Source organism: Parasteatoda tepidariorum, chromosome 6 (assembly GCF_043381705.1).
Source record: "Parasteatoda tepidariorum isolate YZ-2023 chromosome 6, CAS_Ptep_4.0, whole genome shotgun sequence".
Classification (NCBI taxonomy): domain Eukaryota; kingdom Metazoa; phylum Arthropoda; class Arachnida; order Araneae; family Theridiidae; genus Parasteatoda; species Parasteatoda tepidariorum.
Window position 1 is genome coordinate 35,556,525 of NC_092209.1, and position 16,067 is coordinate 35,572,591.

At 26.5% G+C, this 16,067-nt stretch overlaps 1 protein-coding gene across 2 annotated transcripts; it reads right to left on the reverse strand.

The window, feature by feature from the left end:
- Positions 1 to 319: 319 nt before the first annotated feature.
- On the reverse strand, positions 320 to 15,917 carry LOC107448311 (eukaryotic initiation factor 4A-I). Of its 2 annotated transcripts, none has more exons than XM_016063455.3 (10): positions 15,598 to 15,917; positions 13,676 to 13,766; positions 12,535 to 12,667; positions 9,975 to 10,114; positions 9,707 to 9,872; positions 8,063 to 8,172; positions 7,069 to 7,212; positions 6,685 to 6,822; positions 5,547 to 5,716; positions 320 to 4,201 (listed from the first exon to the last, which is right to left on the reverse strand). In XM_016063455.3, exons 1-10 carry the CDS (start codon positions 15,621 to 15,623, stop codon positions 4,057 to 4,059), a joined length of 1,263 nt encoding a protein of 420 aa, XP_015918941.1. In that variant the 5' UTR covers positions 15,624 to 15,917; the 3' UTR covers positions 320 to 4,056. The 2 variants fall into 2 exon arrangements, with proteins under 2 accessions (XP_015918941.1, XP_042911685.1); XM_043055751.2 differs by having other exon boundaries at positions 15,574 to 15,883.
- Between the last annotated feature and the right edge of the window lie 150 nt (positions 15,918 to 16,067).

Below are 16,067 nucleotides of genomic sequence, written 5' to 3' on the forward strand. Positions count from 1 at the left end.
AAAAAAATTAGCAGAAAATTTCTTTTCTATAAATAGAATAAATGCAGCTTATCAAAAATCTACTTATTTGAGCAATCAAAAGTGACCCTAAGTTAATTTAAACCAAAACATTTGATCTTGGAAATATATACACACATATCTATATATAGATATAAATTCTATTTTAATGATTAAATTATTTATGTGGGCTTAAAATTAAATTCAAATATTTGTTACAAAATTAAAAAGCATGAAAGTAAGTTATTTTTTAAAGTAAAAGCACAAATGTCTTTCCAATCAATAAAAATTTGAATAAACGTGGGAAAAAGAATACAAAATATTTTCTTCATATTTTATTTAAAAATTCTTAAACAAAAGAGCAAACATTTTAAAAGTATTAACAACTGCACTCATAACTCACATATTAGTTCAAAGATATAATCATAAGTAATATTTATATTTACTTTTCAATACTTCAAAATAAGTATAAAAATTTTTGGTCTCGGTGAAATCATTGTCAGCACAAAATTTATCTCCAAATCATTTGAATTTATACAAATACATATTATTAACAAGTTCATGGTAAAATCCTCAAATTCAGCAATCCACAAGGTAAAACCTACATACTTATTTGTAACTTAATTTGGCATGTTCACAAAAGAATTAACTTACTTTCAATTAGTCAGACATCAAAGTCTAAAATGAATTCAATATATAATATTGTCGGTTTGTAAGCAGATTAATTCTTACCAAGAATTAAGTTATTTTATTTGGATAGCCACAAAATCATTTTAAATACTAATAGATGGTACTTAAAAATTTCAATTAGCACCTTTTTTATTTTTTAAAACTGAGTAATAAATTTGGATAAAGACTAAAAGGTTTCAACGAAATTTCCTATTCACAAAGTTACAACAAGTTTTCTTATTGTATTGAATAGATTGTTTAAAATTTAAGAAGAAAAAAAATGAACAAAACAATCATTCTTAGTCTAAAATAAAATATGAATAAACCATGCATCTAAAAATTTTTTTTGAAATAATTAATTTGATCTTATGATTTAATGATATTCCTGTTTGGAAAATGCATATGTTTCACTCTTCACTTTAGGTAATATGATTAGATGCAATAAATAAATACAGTCAAATTTGTTGTAACAAGAACATGAGGACTAAGTTGATTCGCTCATTTAACATAAATTGGCTGAAATTATTGGATATAAAAGTTATAATATACAGCAAAATGTTCAATAATGGCTATCTTTTGTTATCCTTATTTTATTTACTTATTGTTGTGACACACAATTTCATATTTAACTATTATAAGGCTATATTCCTTTAGTACAACTGCTAATGCAACACATAACCAGACACATGAGGGACCTAATATTGCTATTTTTAATTGCTTATCTACATACAATTTTGAAACAATCTGAATTTAAGGAAGTTTAAAACTCTTTTCCATTCAAAAGGAACAGTCTAAATATTTAGTCTAAATACTTTTTTTTTTCTGACAGCATCAATAATATAATTTTAAACGAGTTATATAAAAAATTCATTGTTGAATCCAAGATCTGCTCCTAATAGATTTTTTAACTTAAAAACCAAATAGCACTCAAATCATTTCATCCAGGATTCAATTGAATCAGGACTTGGAAGTAAGCGATTTAAAATGACAAATAATTTTTTTTTTTAAAATTAATATCCCTTGTTATAAGAGGCACATTTTATAAAAGCAATTTAATGCTGACTTATATATATTTTTTTTTGCAACATCTTCTGACCTGGTCACAAAAATCTTCTTACAAACCGAGTAGATAATTGAAAAGCATCAATGAGATGTGGTTGAACACAAGAAAAAACAATCGTAACTATACAAAGTCATTAACGTGATTATAGATAGGAACTACAAACGACAAATATCTATAAACAAAAAAAGTGAATATACAATATGCAAATTACAAATTAACAATAAGTCAATGCACTTATAAAATGTGTAACTATTTAAAAACAAGTATATATATATACATCATTTTACAAACTTCCCCACTACCTTCAAAAATAAAAGTTCAAATTTTTTCCCCATACTTCTATATAGGTTTTACTTCGAATTTAATTCGGAGTCACCAGAGAAAATGAAACCAGGGACATATTAACCACTCAAAAATTAATGTATTACAGACAATCACAGTAACAGAATTTTATGCAGCACTGTTATCTTAATGTAATAATTGTCTGTGACTCTAGCAAGGCCAAACAAAGCTGACTATACACAGAAAATAGCTTTGACTAGCCATCGTTGGGATTGAATAAAAGAAAGAATTCTATTTATGAATACAGTAAAACTGATTAATCGACCCCTTCAGGGCAAAGAGCACATTTTGTCAAGAGACCTTTTCGAATTTATAAACATTAACCTAAGAGTAAAATTACTCAAATAAAATAGACACTATAATGAAGTTTTTTTCCTGTCTTTCTTTCTTTTTTTTAAAAAAATTATTTTACTTTTTTTATTATAAACAATATAGAAGAAAAACTTGTACTTTTCTGTTTTCTGTATCACCGTAGATTTTTAGCAGCCAGTTTTCGGATTCATCATCACAATGTGATTCAAATAACCCAAAAAGATTTTTTAAAAAAAGTATAGAAATGCAATTAGATAATAAATATCTTAGGAAGTGCATCAGATAAGCAGGGTTCTACTGCATCAAATAAGTTGGTTCATTTGTATTAAATGGCTTAAAATAGGCATAATACCTGGCGGATAGAAACAATGCAGACTGAAAATAATCATTACATTAAAAAATTCGAAGATAAAATTAAACTCAAAAATGTTTATCATACTCTCATACCTGAAATATTTTATAAATTTGTACATTTTTTATAGAATAGAAGAAAAAAAATTGAGCCTGTTGTAATAAATAACTAATAATTGTCATGATTCGGTTTAACCACAAATTTCAATGAATAAAAATGAAAAAGGTTAGAACAGTAAGGGAAAGTTATTCAACTTTTTTTTTTAGCAATTCAATAAATAAGATCTTAAAATTTAGTCACTTAAATTTTTAATTTTAATATAAAATAAATAACTTTTTAAAGAAGGAAAACAATTTGCAATAAAAGCATTACAAAACTATACTTAAACAAACATAAATAACCAAAAACATTAAATAATTGGAATTAACTATGACATTTTGTAGATTGCAGAGAAAACATCATTATAAAATTTTAAATTAATTGTGAATATTTTTCCAACTCCAATTTCTATCATTCTATGATAAGAAAACCTAATAAAATTTTATTCAAAGAAATGCTTAGAAACAGTTATTATTAATTAAAATTATGAACTTTTTTTAAATTAAAATTTCATTTTCAAATCGGCAATGGGTAAGAATTTCAATAGGAGTTTGCATAACATTAATTCTTATAACTAGCTATGAAATAAATCAACAAAATAAAATATTAACAAATGTAAAACTTTGGACAAACATTTTTTAAAATCATATTTTGAAAATGAGCAAAGTAAAATCATAAACAACAAGAAATATTTTATGAACATAATCATAAGACTTTTAACTGCTTTTGCAGTTTTATGATACATAAAACAATCACTAAATAAGCACAAGCATAATATGTAACTGTCACAACAGGCCACACTTTTGCGTGTCACAGAGAAATTATATATTGGGGCAGATAAAAATATGCAAAAATATCTACCACTAAGTCTATTATTTGTAAAATATAACAATTTAACAAACATTTAAATGTTTATAAAACAAAGTCTGAAACTTTGAAATCACAAGCACAGTGTACAGTATATCATAATTCAATTCAAATCTGTGCCTTATAAGCATTAATAATGAATTTGTTAAATATACAATTACTTTAAACTATACATGGAAGTCGTATGCATAAAAGTTTTTGTTTCCAAAATGACATTAGGTAAAAAATACAGCTATCAAAATAATTTATTTTGATCGCTGCTAAATCAGTTCATACGCTTGCATATCAGTATGAAAATGTCCAGTATAGAATAAAGATACATAAAATTATAATCTCAATGCACTATTTTATTCATTTAAATTAAATCAGCAACATTCATTGGCATTTCTTCAATTTGCGTATTATAAAACTGCTCAATATCTCGCAAGGTTCTTTTATCATCTTCAGTTACAAAATTAATTGCAACACCTTTACGCCCAAACCGGCCACCCCTGCCAATCCTGAAGAGGAAAATCAATAATATTAGTCAAACCTTTAAAAATAAGATGATTGTAACTATTGAAATAATTATTTTTCTGTTATATATATATCTTTCCTCAAATTCATGATAAAATTACTAAATTAAAATGTTCATAGAACATGCACAACTATAATTGAAAAGACTTGAAAAATATTAATGTTAATTTATAACACTTAAAAATAAGTTTAACAGACATACATGCCTTCAATGCCTTAACTTGTTGATAATTTCCTACCCCCCTTTTTTTAATAGGAAATTTGTCAAAAGTGACATTTTTAATATCATTGATATGAAACTTAGTAATGCATAAGTAATTCTATTATAAATGCTAAAATATAAAAAGTTTTCCAAGGACATTCTGTCGTGAGTAATATAATTACATGAAAAGGGATATTAAAATTTGAGTATATATAAATTTGTTGGTAATAAAATTTCTTTATTATATATTATACAGAAGTTCCTTTATTATACTGAAAATTAACTGTATTAATATAAACACTATATCTTAGAGTTGCTAAATAAAATTTTCAAAAAGTTAAATCATGTGATGTCACTTATGTGCTAATTGTTTTTTTTCTGTTAATAAGTTTAACACACTAATAAGTTTAACATCACATTAATACAGTCGAAGCTCTATAGGACAATTCCTGTGGTCCAAAGAAAAACAGACTGGAACATGAGGTTGCTATAATGTGACTACATAAAATTTGTGTAAATATTTACTTACATGTTATAAATACAGGACTTATTTTGGCAAAAACATGTAATATCTTAAATAGAATTACGAAACGATAAAGATGTATTATTCAATATAGTACATTTAAGGTTAAAAGTACATTTAATTTTTTCCCCGTAACCTTCTAGGTAAATAATAGGAGGTTCTGTCTTTCTTTTTTCATTCATAGAAAAATAACAAGATGTTACTTGCTTTTTAAGCAGTTACATCAAAAGAAACAGTGTCTTGAATAGTTTTCTCCAAACTTCTCTTTTTCAATGGAAAATGTTGGATTAAAAGAGCGAATATGCATAATACCTGTTTTCAGAATAATTCTTAGGGAAATAAAAATAAAACAAAGTTTTGTTTGTTACATTGGAATAAACAGTTCAGTTTGGAGGTTCTAGTTGGGTGATAATATAACATTGTATTTATGGAACAGCAAACGGAACTTCATGCAGCAGTAGTTATAAAGGAAGAATTGAACTAGGGGGGGGGGGTAATACTAAAGAGCATAGACTGTAATAAATATATTTCTTACAGAGATACAATACATTTTCTGTTATTTAATTATGATCTATATCAATTTATTTATTTAACTAACACTTACCTGTGAATATAGTTTTCTCTATTCGTAGGCAAGTCATAATTTATAACTAGTGAAACTTGTTGCACATCTATTCCTCTAGCTAACAAATCTGTAGTAATAAGAACACGGCTAGATCCAGAGCGAAACTCCCGCATAATGACGTCTCTTTCTTTTTGGTCCATGTCACCATGCTATAAAAAAATTATCTTTTGTCAATATGGATAGAATATTTAAAGATATTTATTTTTATAAAAAGTATTGAATTAAATTATTACAAGAATAACAAAGTAGATATTTTCAATAAGAATATATAATTTTGATACAGAAATGAGGATTTAGAGAGTGTATATGTGGATCCAAATTTTATTCTAAAGTCTGAAGTTGTTAACACACTCAATGTCTCACTACATGAATTGGAAGAATCTTCTATAGATAAAAAGAGAAAGCAAACTTTATGCAAAAAGTAAGATGAAAAAGATAAACTCTGCTATAAGGTGTGAACTTTTTACAAATGCTGAGAGCTCCGCAGATATTGATACTAAAACACCCAAAGAAGCAGTTTTAAAAAATCTTAAAATTCAGTCCTCTTGTTCCACCTCTAATGTTAAAAAAGTAATGATACTAACCTGCTTGCCCGAGTCTTGGAAAATACGGAAAATTATGCAAGAGTTTAATGAACTTAACTACGTGATAAAAGAAGCTCTTGCAACATAAAGGCATTTTATCAAGTCCTAATCCAAAGCCCGTAAAAAAATCTTTCTACTGAAATTTTTTTAGGAAGTTAAATTTAATATCAAAATAAAATTTTTTTTAGAAAGTAATATTTGAATATAGTTAATATTTGCAATCATATGAGATACAGAAAAAAAATCTTACTAAAATACTAATTAATATTTATTAAACTGTTTCAGGTTCAAGGCATTATTTCTTATTTACTCATTATGATTTCAATAACTATCTTAAAAAAAAATTTAAAACTGATGCAAAAATATTGAAGTTTCTGAACCCTAAAATCTGATTTTGGTCAGAACCTTTTACTTAAGCCATCTCGAAAGATGACTATCTTAAAACAAATTCAGATACAGTACCAAAATAAATATACCAACTCTTAGAAATTTTGAATATAATATTGTGTCAGTTATTTTATGATAAAACTTACCAAAGCAGACACTGTAAAATCACGACTATGCATTTTCTCCATAAGCCAATCTACTTTTCGTCTAGTGTTGCAAAATATCACAGCTTGTGTGATAGTCAAAGTTTCATATAAATCACAAAGTGTGTCAAGTTTCCAGTCCTGAAAAAAAAAGAAGCATAAAATATACTTTAAAAAATGAAAAGTTAAGATAAAATAGAATTTCTTAACATCTCAAAAATATAATGTCTATTTATTTTTCGATTCTGCACAATATCTGACTTAGAAATATGTAAAGCTTAGGTATAAAATTGCAAAGAAAAACATTTAAATAAAGTACTTCAAAAACATTCTAATAAATAAATTATACTACTGAAAAATATTCACATACAGTTAAAAGTGCTTTACCTCTCTTTCTACTGATATGTAAAATTGCTTTATGCCTTCCAAAGTTAATTCTTCTTTCTTAACTAAAATACGAACTGGTTCACGCATAAATTTTTTAGTAACTTCCAAAACATCAACTGGCATTGTAGCAGAAAGCAAAATAACCTGCAAAAAACACATAAGTAAATTTTTGGAAACTAGAATTATTATTAACAATATGATAGAATTATATGACAAAAGATAAAGCAAAACAATTTTTAACCCCATAAACAACCTAAAACTCAGACCGTATTCCTTTGAAATAAAATTTTTTTTTACAAGGTATCATAAAGACACTGCTTCACGCATTTGCCTAGTTAAATCTTGGTACAGTTTAAAATTTTTAAGATTTAAACTTACCAAAACTCAACTAATCAGTGAATGAACTGCTAGATATATTTAAGAAATTAAGACCATGCAGGATCACATAAAAATATTAACTCTGATGCAGAATTAAATAAAATATTCCACAACAAGACTTGTTGATTACAATATTCCGATTTTGTTTTAATAATTTAGGAATAACTTTATTGCCAGAAAAAGAAACTCAGTTAAATGTCAAATTATGTATGCTTACATCATGAAACAAAAATCAATAACAGCATTTTAAATTGTCATAGAGTCTCAGGAGCAAACTATTCCGCAATGATGTGAGCACAATTAGTTTTCTAATCATGTGTTGTTTTGGAAAATTCCTTACAGTTTTGATCATTTTCTGCTTTAGGGGACATTAACTCTTGTTCTAATGAAATTTTAAATTATTATTGGTTATAACTAGTTTTATTAATTAAGATAGAAAATGATATCAATTACATTTGACTTATAACTCAATAAAAACAGAAAAAAAATTATAAATAAAATCCGAAATTATATAGAAGCCACATTAATATCAGTAATAGCATAGCAAGAAATTTTTAATTTTTAATAACTTTAGAATATTTGTCAATATGGAAAAAAATATCAAAAATATAAAAACCTGGATACTAGAGTTGAGGGTAGTAAACACATCATAAATTTGATCCTTAAATCCTCTAGAAAGCATTTCATCTGCCTCATCTAACACAAATATTTTGATATGATCTGTTCCTGTTAAAAGAAAGGAGAAAAATTTTTTTTTTAAAGGCATATCTCTCATTTGTTACAAAAGAATTAGTAAATGCTTTTTCTCTTGAATGTATGAAAATGAGGTTATCTATATATAGTGTAACTTTGTAATAAATATGTAATACTCACTCTACCTCTTATGTAAATACTCATTTTTAACTTTCAATAAAGAATAAGATCTTTAAAACAGTTCATATTACAGAGTACCTGAGTTCTTTTAGTTGTGTATTAATACAGAATAAGATCTTTAAAACAGTTCATATTACAGAGTACCTAAGTTCCTTGAGTTGTGTATTAATACAATGTTATTTTATCATCCATTAAAATACTTGATTTCAACTATTTCATCACAAGGGGAACAAAAGAAATAGATAGTTATTAAAATAATTATTCAGTTTAATTTTTGAACTTTCACATTCACAAAGATTAAAAAGATACATTCAAAATTCTCATGAATGTATCAAAGAAAGCAATAAATTTATCAACCATACTTGATATGTTTACCGGTGAAACATTAGTCATACTTGGGACACTAATATTTAAGTTAAAACTATTCATAACCATTTTGAATTAATTTTTGTCAAGGCATTGCAGTTAACTAAAGAATTATAGACATTATGTATTTTTCAGAAATACCTAAAAAGTTTTCTTTTTTCTTTAGTTGCAACACACAATTATTTATTTATTTATTTTTTTTAAATCTTATCACTATTACTAATTTAAATAGTTTCTTGCAAATAATCAATTTTCGAATTTAACAGAATGCTTTTGAAAATTATGCGTAAAATTAGAACCAATTTTTTATTCATACAAAGTAAATTAAAAAAAAAAACAATTATTAAAAAAGTACTGTACACAACGCTCATCAATTTTGGAAAGATCTTCATATGTACGCAGTATAGTATTAACGAGAAAACATTTCATTATTATACACGCATAATCTTATAAGCTATGAGAGGCAAAATTTCATTTTTAAATTGCTGGTTCGAATAACTTTCAAAACATTTAAATCTGTGGTGTAACAACTCATGGAGGGCGAAGGCTTACTTAGCCCATCCTAGCTTTTTTTTTAAACTTTTGGCTTAGGAGAATGTTCTGGCTAAGTAGTCAGCTGAGTGCATAATCCCACTGCATGATTGATAAGGGAGACATGCTATCTTTCTAAGCATGCTTGATACTCAATTTACGGACCCAATGAAAGGATGAGTCACCCTTGCCCTGTCCGAGGATAGAATCCTAAACCTGTAACACAGGACGCACTGCCATTCAGCCACCGGGCGTCAACCAGAACATTTACGAAGATTAATTTCTAGCATTATGCTTATGTAAATTTGTCTTCTTCATATCATTTATTATACATGTGCAAAGATAAAAAATTTCAACATTTTATTTAGTTTTAAATTACCTAGACTATAATAATACCTTCAGCAATCAAGATGGTGATAAAAATAAAAATAGGTAATTTTTAAAAACAACTGAATTAAGCTGAATCATACTAAATATTTCTATAACTTACTTAATGCTTTTCTACTGATCATATCGAACACTCGACCAGGTGTTCCTACAACTACGTGAACACCCATTTCTAATTTACGAATATCTTCTCTAACATTAGTTCCTCCAATACAAGCATGGCACTGTGCATTCATATAATCACCAAGAGCAATGACGACTTTTTGTATCTGTGGAAAGAGAATAAAAATTAAAGTACAAAATACTTTTTACTCAAACAAAAATCTAAGACAAAGATTAAAAAGAATAAGGGAAAAAAAAAGAATAATTACCTGCTGAGCTAACTCTCTAGTTGGAGCTAGTATGAGAGCTTGACATTCTCTAAGACTAGTATCAATTTTTTGCAGAATGGCAATAGAAAATGTTGCTGTTTTTCCTGTTCCAGATTGTGCTTGAGCTATTACATCAAGACCTAAGAAGAAGAAAATTAATTTAAAATCTTAACTTCTGTTTCATTCTTTTATACTAAAATTTAAAGAGCGAAAGATCTTTATAAAATTCATCAGAAATTTTTATAATCATAGAAAAATAGTTATTATAAATTATGAATATGTTAGTTTGGTCCCACAGAGATAGATCGATTAATTTATATAAATGTATTCTAAAAAGGCAATCATATGTAAAAATGTCACTTTGATCTAATTTTTCTTAAGAAGTGAAGATTATTAAGATGCAGGAGTCTTTTAAAATTTTACTTTAAATTACTAACTCTCCATAAAATTGTTACTTTCAAATTATTATTATTGTTTTTTTTTAATTTACAGGAAAACTAGTATTAGTTTTACTTATTTGGCAAATTTTTGACACATGATGGTTTTCGCTGATACATTTTTTGTCATAACATCTAGTCAAAAACCCATATCTTTGGGGACATTAGATTTATATTTTATTTCAACTAAGTAAAATTTAAATAAAAAGTATCTTTTAGGTCTTAAAATATGAAATTTTTTTTTTAAAAAAATTTAACAAAAAATTACTTATTATTATTAATAAAAATATGATGAGGCATTTTTATGGCTAGGTAACCAAAAATGCACATAACTAGTCACTATGCATGCGTCAGCAGACACTGATTACTAAATACGTCATTTTGAATACAATTGCGAACCCTCTTCAGTGTGCTTTCGATTAAATATTAGTTATAAAAATAAAATTACTTAAAATAGCACACGCTCTTCCATTAGTTTTCTTTAATTACAAATTTTGAATACAAATATCAAGATTATATATATGTATGCAGGTGCATTGTAAAAATATCGATGCTGAATACATGTCAATAACAAAAAATCTGTAAATCCCACAATATTTTTAAAATTTTACAAAGTACAAAATTTAGAATTTTAATTTCATCACAAGTCAAGACTTAAAATATATGTGCAACAATTTTTACTAATATAAATTTGATAGTTATATTACATTTATGTATAGAATTGATATTTGTGAAGAATATTTTGATAATTTATTTTTATCGCACCATAACAAAGGGGGAAAAAAAGGTTTTTGACAGTTTTTACTGGTAAAAACACAGCTTTTTCCTTTGTCGCGTCAAAAACCGAAAATTTGGTTAATAAACATTTAAAACTTTGTTAAGCATGAAAACATAACAAATTTTAGATAAACATATTATTTGTGCTCCTTGTAATTTGCATGAAAGAGAAAAGGGCTATTACAATTAAAGGGCAGAAAAGCATGTTTATAATCATAATTGTTACTTCATTTTAGAAAGATAATAAACTCCCACTCTCAGATAAATTTCTTTCTCAGTGTCTCTCTCTCAATTACTATATTAATATTAAAAAGAATTCAATTTTAAAAAGAAAAAAAAAAAGGTCTACTTTACCCAGATAAGAATACTATATGTTCAATGGAGAAAGTTTAGGAGTTAATTAAAAACAACTTTAACTAAAACAGTTATCAGAACTTTATTTTTATATGAAAAAAAAAAGAAGCTAATTGTAACTTACACGCTAATTGTAACTTCAAGACACACTAAGCATTTTTTAAATGCTAAAAGGACAGGATCAAAAGTTGGCACAGAAGGCTTAAAAGTTAGTTTGATAAAAAGGTAAGAAAATGTTTCATTAATTAAGCACAATATTTATATCACCATACTAAAGAAAGTCAACTTGCGCAAGGAAGGATTACACAGTAAATCTTATCAAATTTGTGGTTATTGGTGAAGAAGCTACTGTTCGGTGATAATATCGGGTTTGGCGAAAATGGTCTACGGATTTTCACGAAGTACCTAATTTTAAAATTACACATATACGGATTGGGATTTTTAAATCACATTAACGCTGATCTCGCACACACGCACACATTGAAATCACATTAACGGGGGGTTTGATTTTTAAATCATATAAATACAAATCACTATGTGTGATTTATAAATTGAACAAATATAGATCATGACAGTTATTTTTTAAATAACAGGATTATGAATCATGATGTGTGATTTTTAAATCATGTGAATACAAATTACACGGCAGGATTAATGGCTCCAATACTCTAAATCCATATTGCATGAACTGTGAATTTATCACTGAAAATTATAAATTCCACGGCAAATTTTGATCAAAGTCGAAACCTATTTCTATCATTTTCAAGGCATGCGGATACACTGTTCACACTGGCGACAGGCACCATACCACGAAAAGAATAAATACTTTTTTTAGAGTGTTATAATACACATATCAATAATTTATCTTGTAAATTATAAACAAAAACAAAAAAAATTACAATAAATAATAAATATAAAATACTATTCTACCTACAGTTCAATATTTTAATCCGATCACAATATATTTTTGCACTGAACATGCAAAAACTTACCTTTAATACATGGGATAATTGCCCTCTGTTGTATAGCTGAAGGCTTTTCAAAACCATATGCATATATACCACGCAAAAGTTCTTCCCGTAAATTCATATCATCAAAATTGTCAACAACATACTCCCAGTTACTCTGGAATAAAAATTTGATTTTTTTAGCTCTTTATGCTTCTTATTAAAAAAAAATTTTTAATGATCAAATCAATATTAATTTAAGAAGCCAAAATTTTCAAAGCTATTTTGCAATAATCTATATAGTAAACATAGTTATACTAAATTAAATTCATGAATAAAAAAAAAACCAGACAGTTGATTTAGTGTACTTACATTCAACAAATTAAAACAATAGCAAATTTTTTTTTACAAAGCAGCGGGGATTAAGATTAATTTGCTATATCAAATTTATATTGAAACTAATGAAATTGCCTTTTTTTTTGTAAAATAAATACAATTACCAGTAAATCATGATAATGTTATCAATTATGCTACAGAAACTTTACTATGATTTTGATTAAATTATATTACACTTTTAATGTCTTCTAACAAACAAGATATGATAAGGGGATACAGTATTTTCCCCTTTTTTATTTTTAACATTACACAAAGCAAACATCATTTGTAAGTTGAAAATTTCATTCTAAAGAATGATGTTCTAGTCCCAGAATACTACAGTAGTATAAAATATACATTATATAAAAACTTACAAGCTTTTAATTTATGTTTCAAAATTAAAATATATTGAGCTTTGGTGAATTTTTCATTGTGGCTAAATTTGTCAATATTGCCATATAAGCAAAATTAGTGTTTGTTTCTATTAAGTATTTAACGATTAAAATTAATTTACTTTCTATGGAAAATAGAGACCTTTGTAGTACATCAACAAAAACACAACTACAGGAAATCTTATTGCATTTTAATTTTTTTTTTAAATAAATTGCCTCCAAAAATAAAGATGTTTAAATAGTTTAAGAAATAAAATAAAAAAAGAATCATGTTTTTGAAAAATAAGAAACAAACTAATAAATTTTTCTTTGGAAATCCATCAAAAATTTTTTAAGCATGATTGATTGCATAGTAAATTATTTGCTTACGTAACATGAAATTTTGAACTGTCTCAAATATGTTAATTAAAACAATGTACCTCAATGACACCATCTGGTTCCATTCCAGGTGGTCCATCATACTCTCTGTCAGGAGCTCTTCCCAAGGAATGCTCATCATCTGGGCCATTTCTAAAAGACATTTAAAAAATAACAGTATATATCAGCAGTCAAAATAATCTGTTAAATCAAACTAAATATTTGGTCAAATATTTTTATCAGAACTTTATACACAAGAGGATAAAAACTCACTTAAAGTGAATCAAAATTATATCTTTTGTAAACAATTTAATTCCTTATTTAGTTCCCCTAGTTGGGGATATTTTCGTAATGTGACCTGTCAGGCCAACTACAATCGACAAAAAATGTAGATATTTATCCATGGGTGGGCTAAGTGTTATACCCTTCAAACTGGTCTCTTTCTGTGAATTGTTTTATTTTTTTTTTAGTTTCTTGCAGGCCATTTTCAGGAAACTGAAATGGCCTGCAAGAAACGTGACGTGAGAAATGAACGTGACTTGGCGAATATTCTGCCAGATCACGATATGGAAATCCCCCCATTTAGTTTTTACGTATTTCGATTAGCAGGATAATTTTTAGATTTAATCTATTTTGGTCCTTAATTTAAATTTGGAATTAATCAAATAATTGTATTTATTATTGCATAAACCTCTTCTTATAACTTAATAATATTTACAATTTATATCAAGGATGCACAACATATAGTCTGCGAGTCTAAAGAGACCCACAAAGTCTTTTAACATTTGAACTGTTTATTGTTTAAAATATAATATAATATAATAAATTTTGCAAGTTGACAAGATAAATACATAAACAATAGATTAGGTATTTTATAATTCTAGCAACAAACATTCATCACATTAATCAGATATTGTATTAGTAACAAATTTCATTTTCGGAATAATAGTGAAAGTTAACTATTAGGCTAAATGTAAAATTAAACTACCTCTCTCATTTGTATGCCGATAATTTTACCATAATTCGCTTTGTAATCTGACTATAAATGTAAAGAAATATATGTATTTTAATTATCTGTACATGAGAAAAAGATTAATTACACATGGGTAACTCAGCCATATTACTTTCAAAAGAATCTAAATATTACCCTCATATTTATTATGATGATGTCTCCAATTTTTTTATTTTTGTGGCTCATTACTTGAAAATGGTTGTGCCTTTATGATCTATATTTTGAAATTTGTAAGTGCAAACATGATACCACTAAATGGCAAGTGAGCACTTGAACCCCAACAAGAGGCCACTAAATGGCAAGTGAGCACTTGAACCCCAACAAGAAATTTATTGGTGGAGCATAAAGTGTGAGTAGTAGGTAATAGAGCACCAAAAATTTAAACCCATATTAACTAATAATATTTTAACCAGTAGGAAAAATAAAAATTTCTACACAGGACTCATTACTTGACTAAAAATATCCATTCTAATATCAATAAGTAAAAGTGATTAAATCTAAGACACTCAATTAGAGCGTTGTTGCGGAGTCAACCACAGAATCTGCCTACTAACCACTTGCTTAATGGAAATATCATAATAAAAATATTAATCAAGAACGATTTCCATAACAAGCGAAATTTTTGTATAATTTATATTGAAAATCATAAAACCTTTAAAATCAAATAAGTTGAATAACGAAACTAATAAGCGGTAACGAAACCCGTGATTCACTAAAAAAAAATATTCAACTATTGTAAATAAGATAAGAGGTAGATTTATAAAAATGACTGAAAAGTTACAGAAATTTTTTTTTAAAATAAAAAATAAGTATCTTCAGATACATACGATAAGAAATTAAAACAAGAGCTCGCTTTTTCTTCGTGAACAAGAGGGAAATTTTTATTGTCAGACACTTAAATTTTGAAACATCAAACAATTGAATAATAACTAAATACTAAGATATTACTCTTTCATATTTCTGATTGTTTACCTTGACTCTTCGAATGCCACGGACATATTTTAACTTCGGAATCTTGACGCTATATGCGTAGACCGTCAACGAAAACACGTTGCCTCCTTGATATCTTTTAAAAGATTAAAGCAGTAGGTGTAAACCTAACAGCTGTTAAATTTTATAAAACTTTGATGGTAAGGAAATCAATTTAGTAAATGAAAAGAAATTTCACATATAATGTTTACAATTTGAATCAAAAACAAATTATGAAACTTTATATACGACAAAGAAATGATCTGTTTAGCAGAGACGTTCAGCTACCATTCCATTGGCGGATAAGGTAATTTACGCTGCTCGCTTCCACGAACGCCAGATTCTCAGAAAACGTGTTTTTAAATACAAAAATTCTGAAAAAATGTTAATAAATATGTTAAGTAATTAAAGTTTTCAAATTTAAATTTTGAAATACGATATTATTTTTCAATTTTTTATAATTAAATCACTTA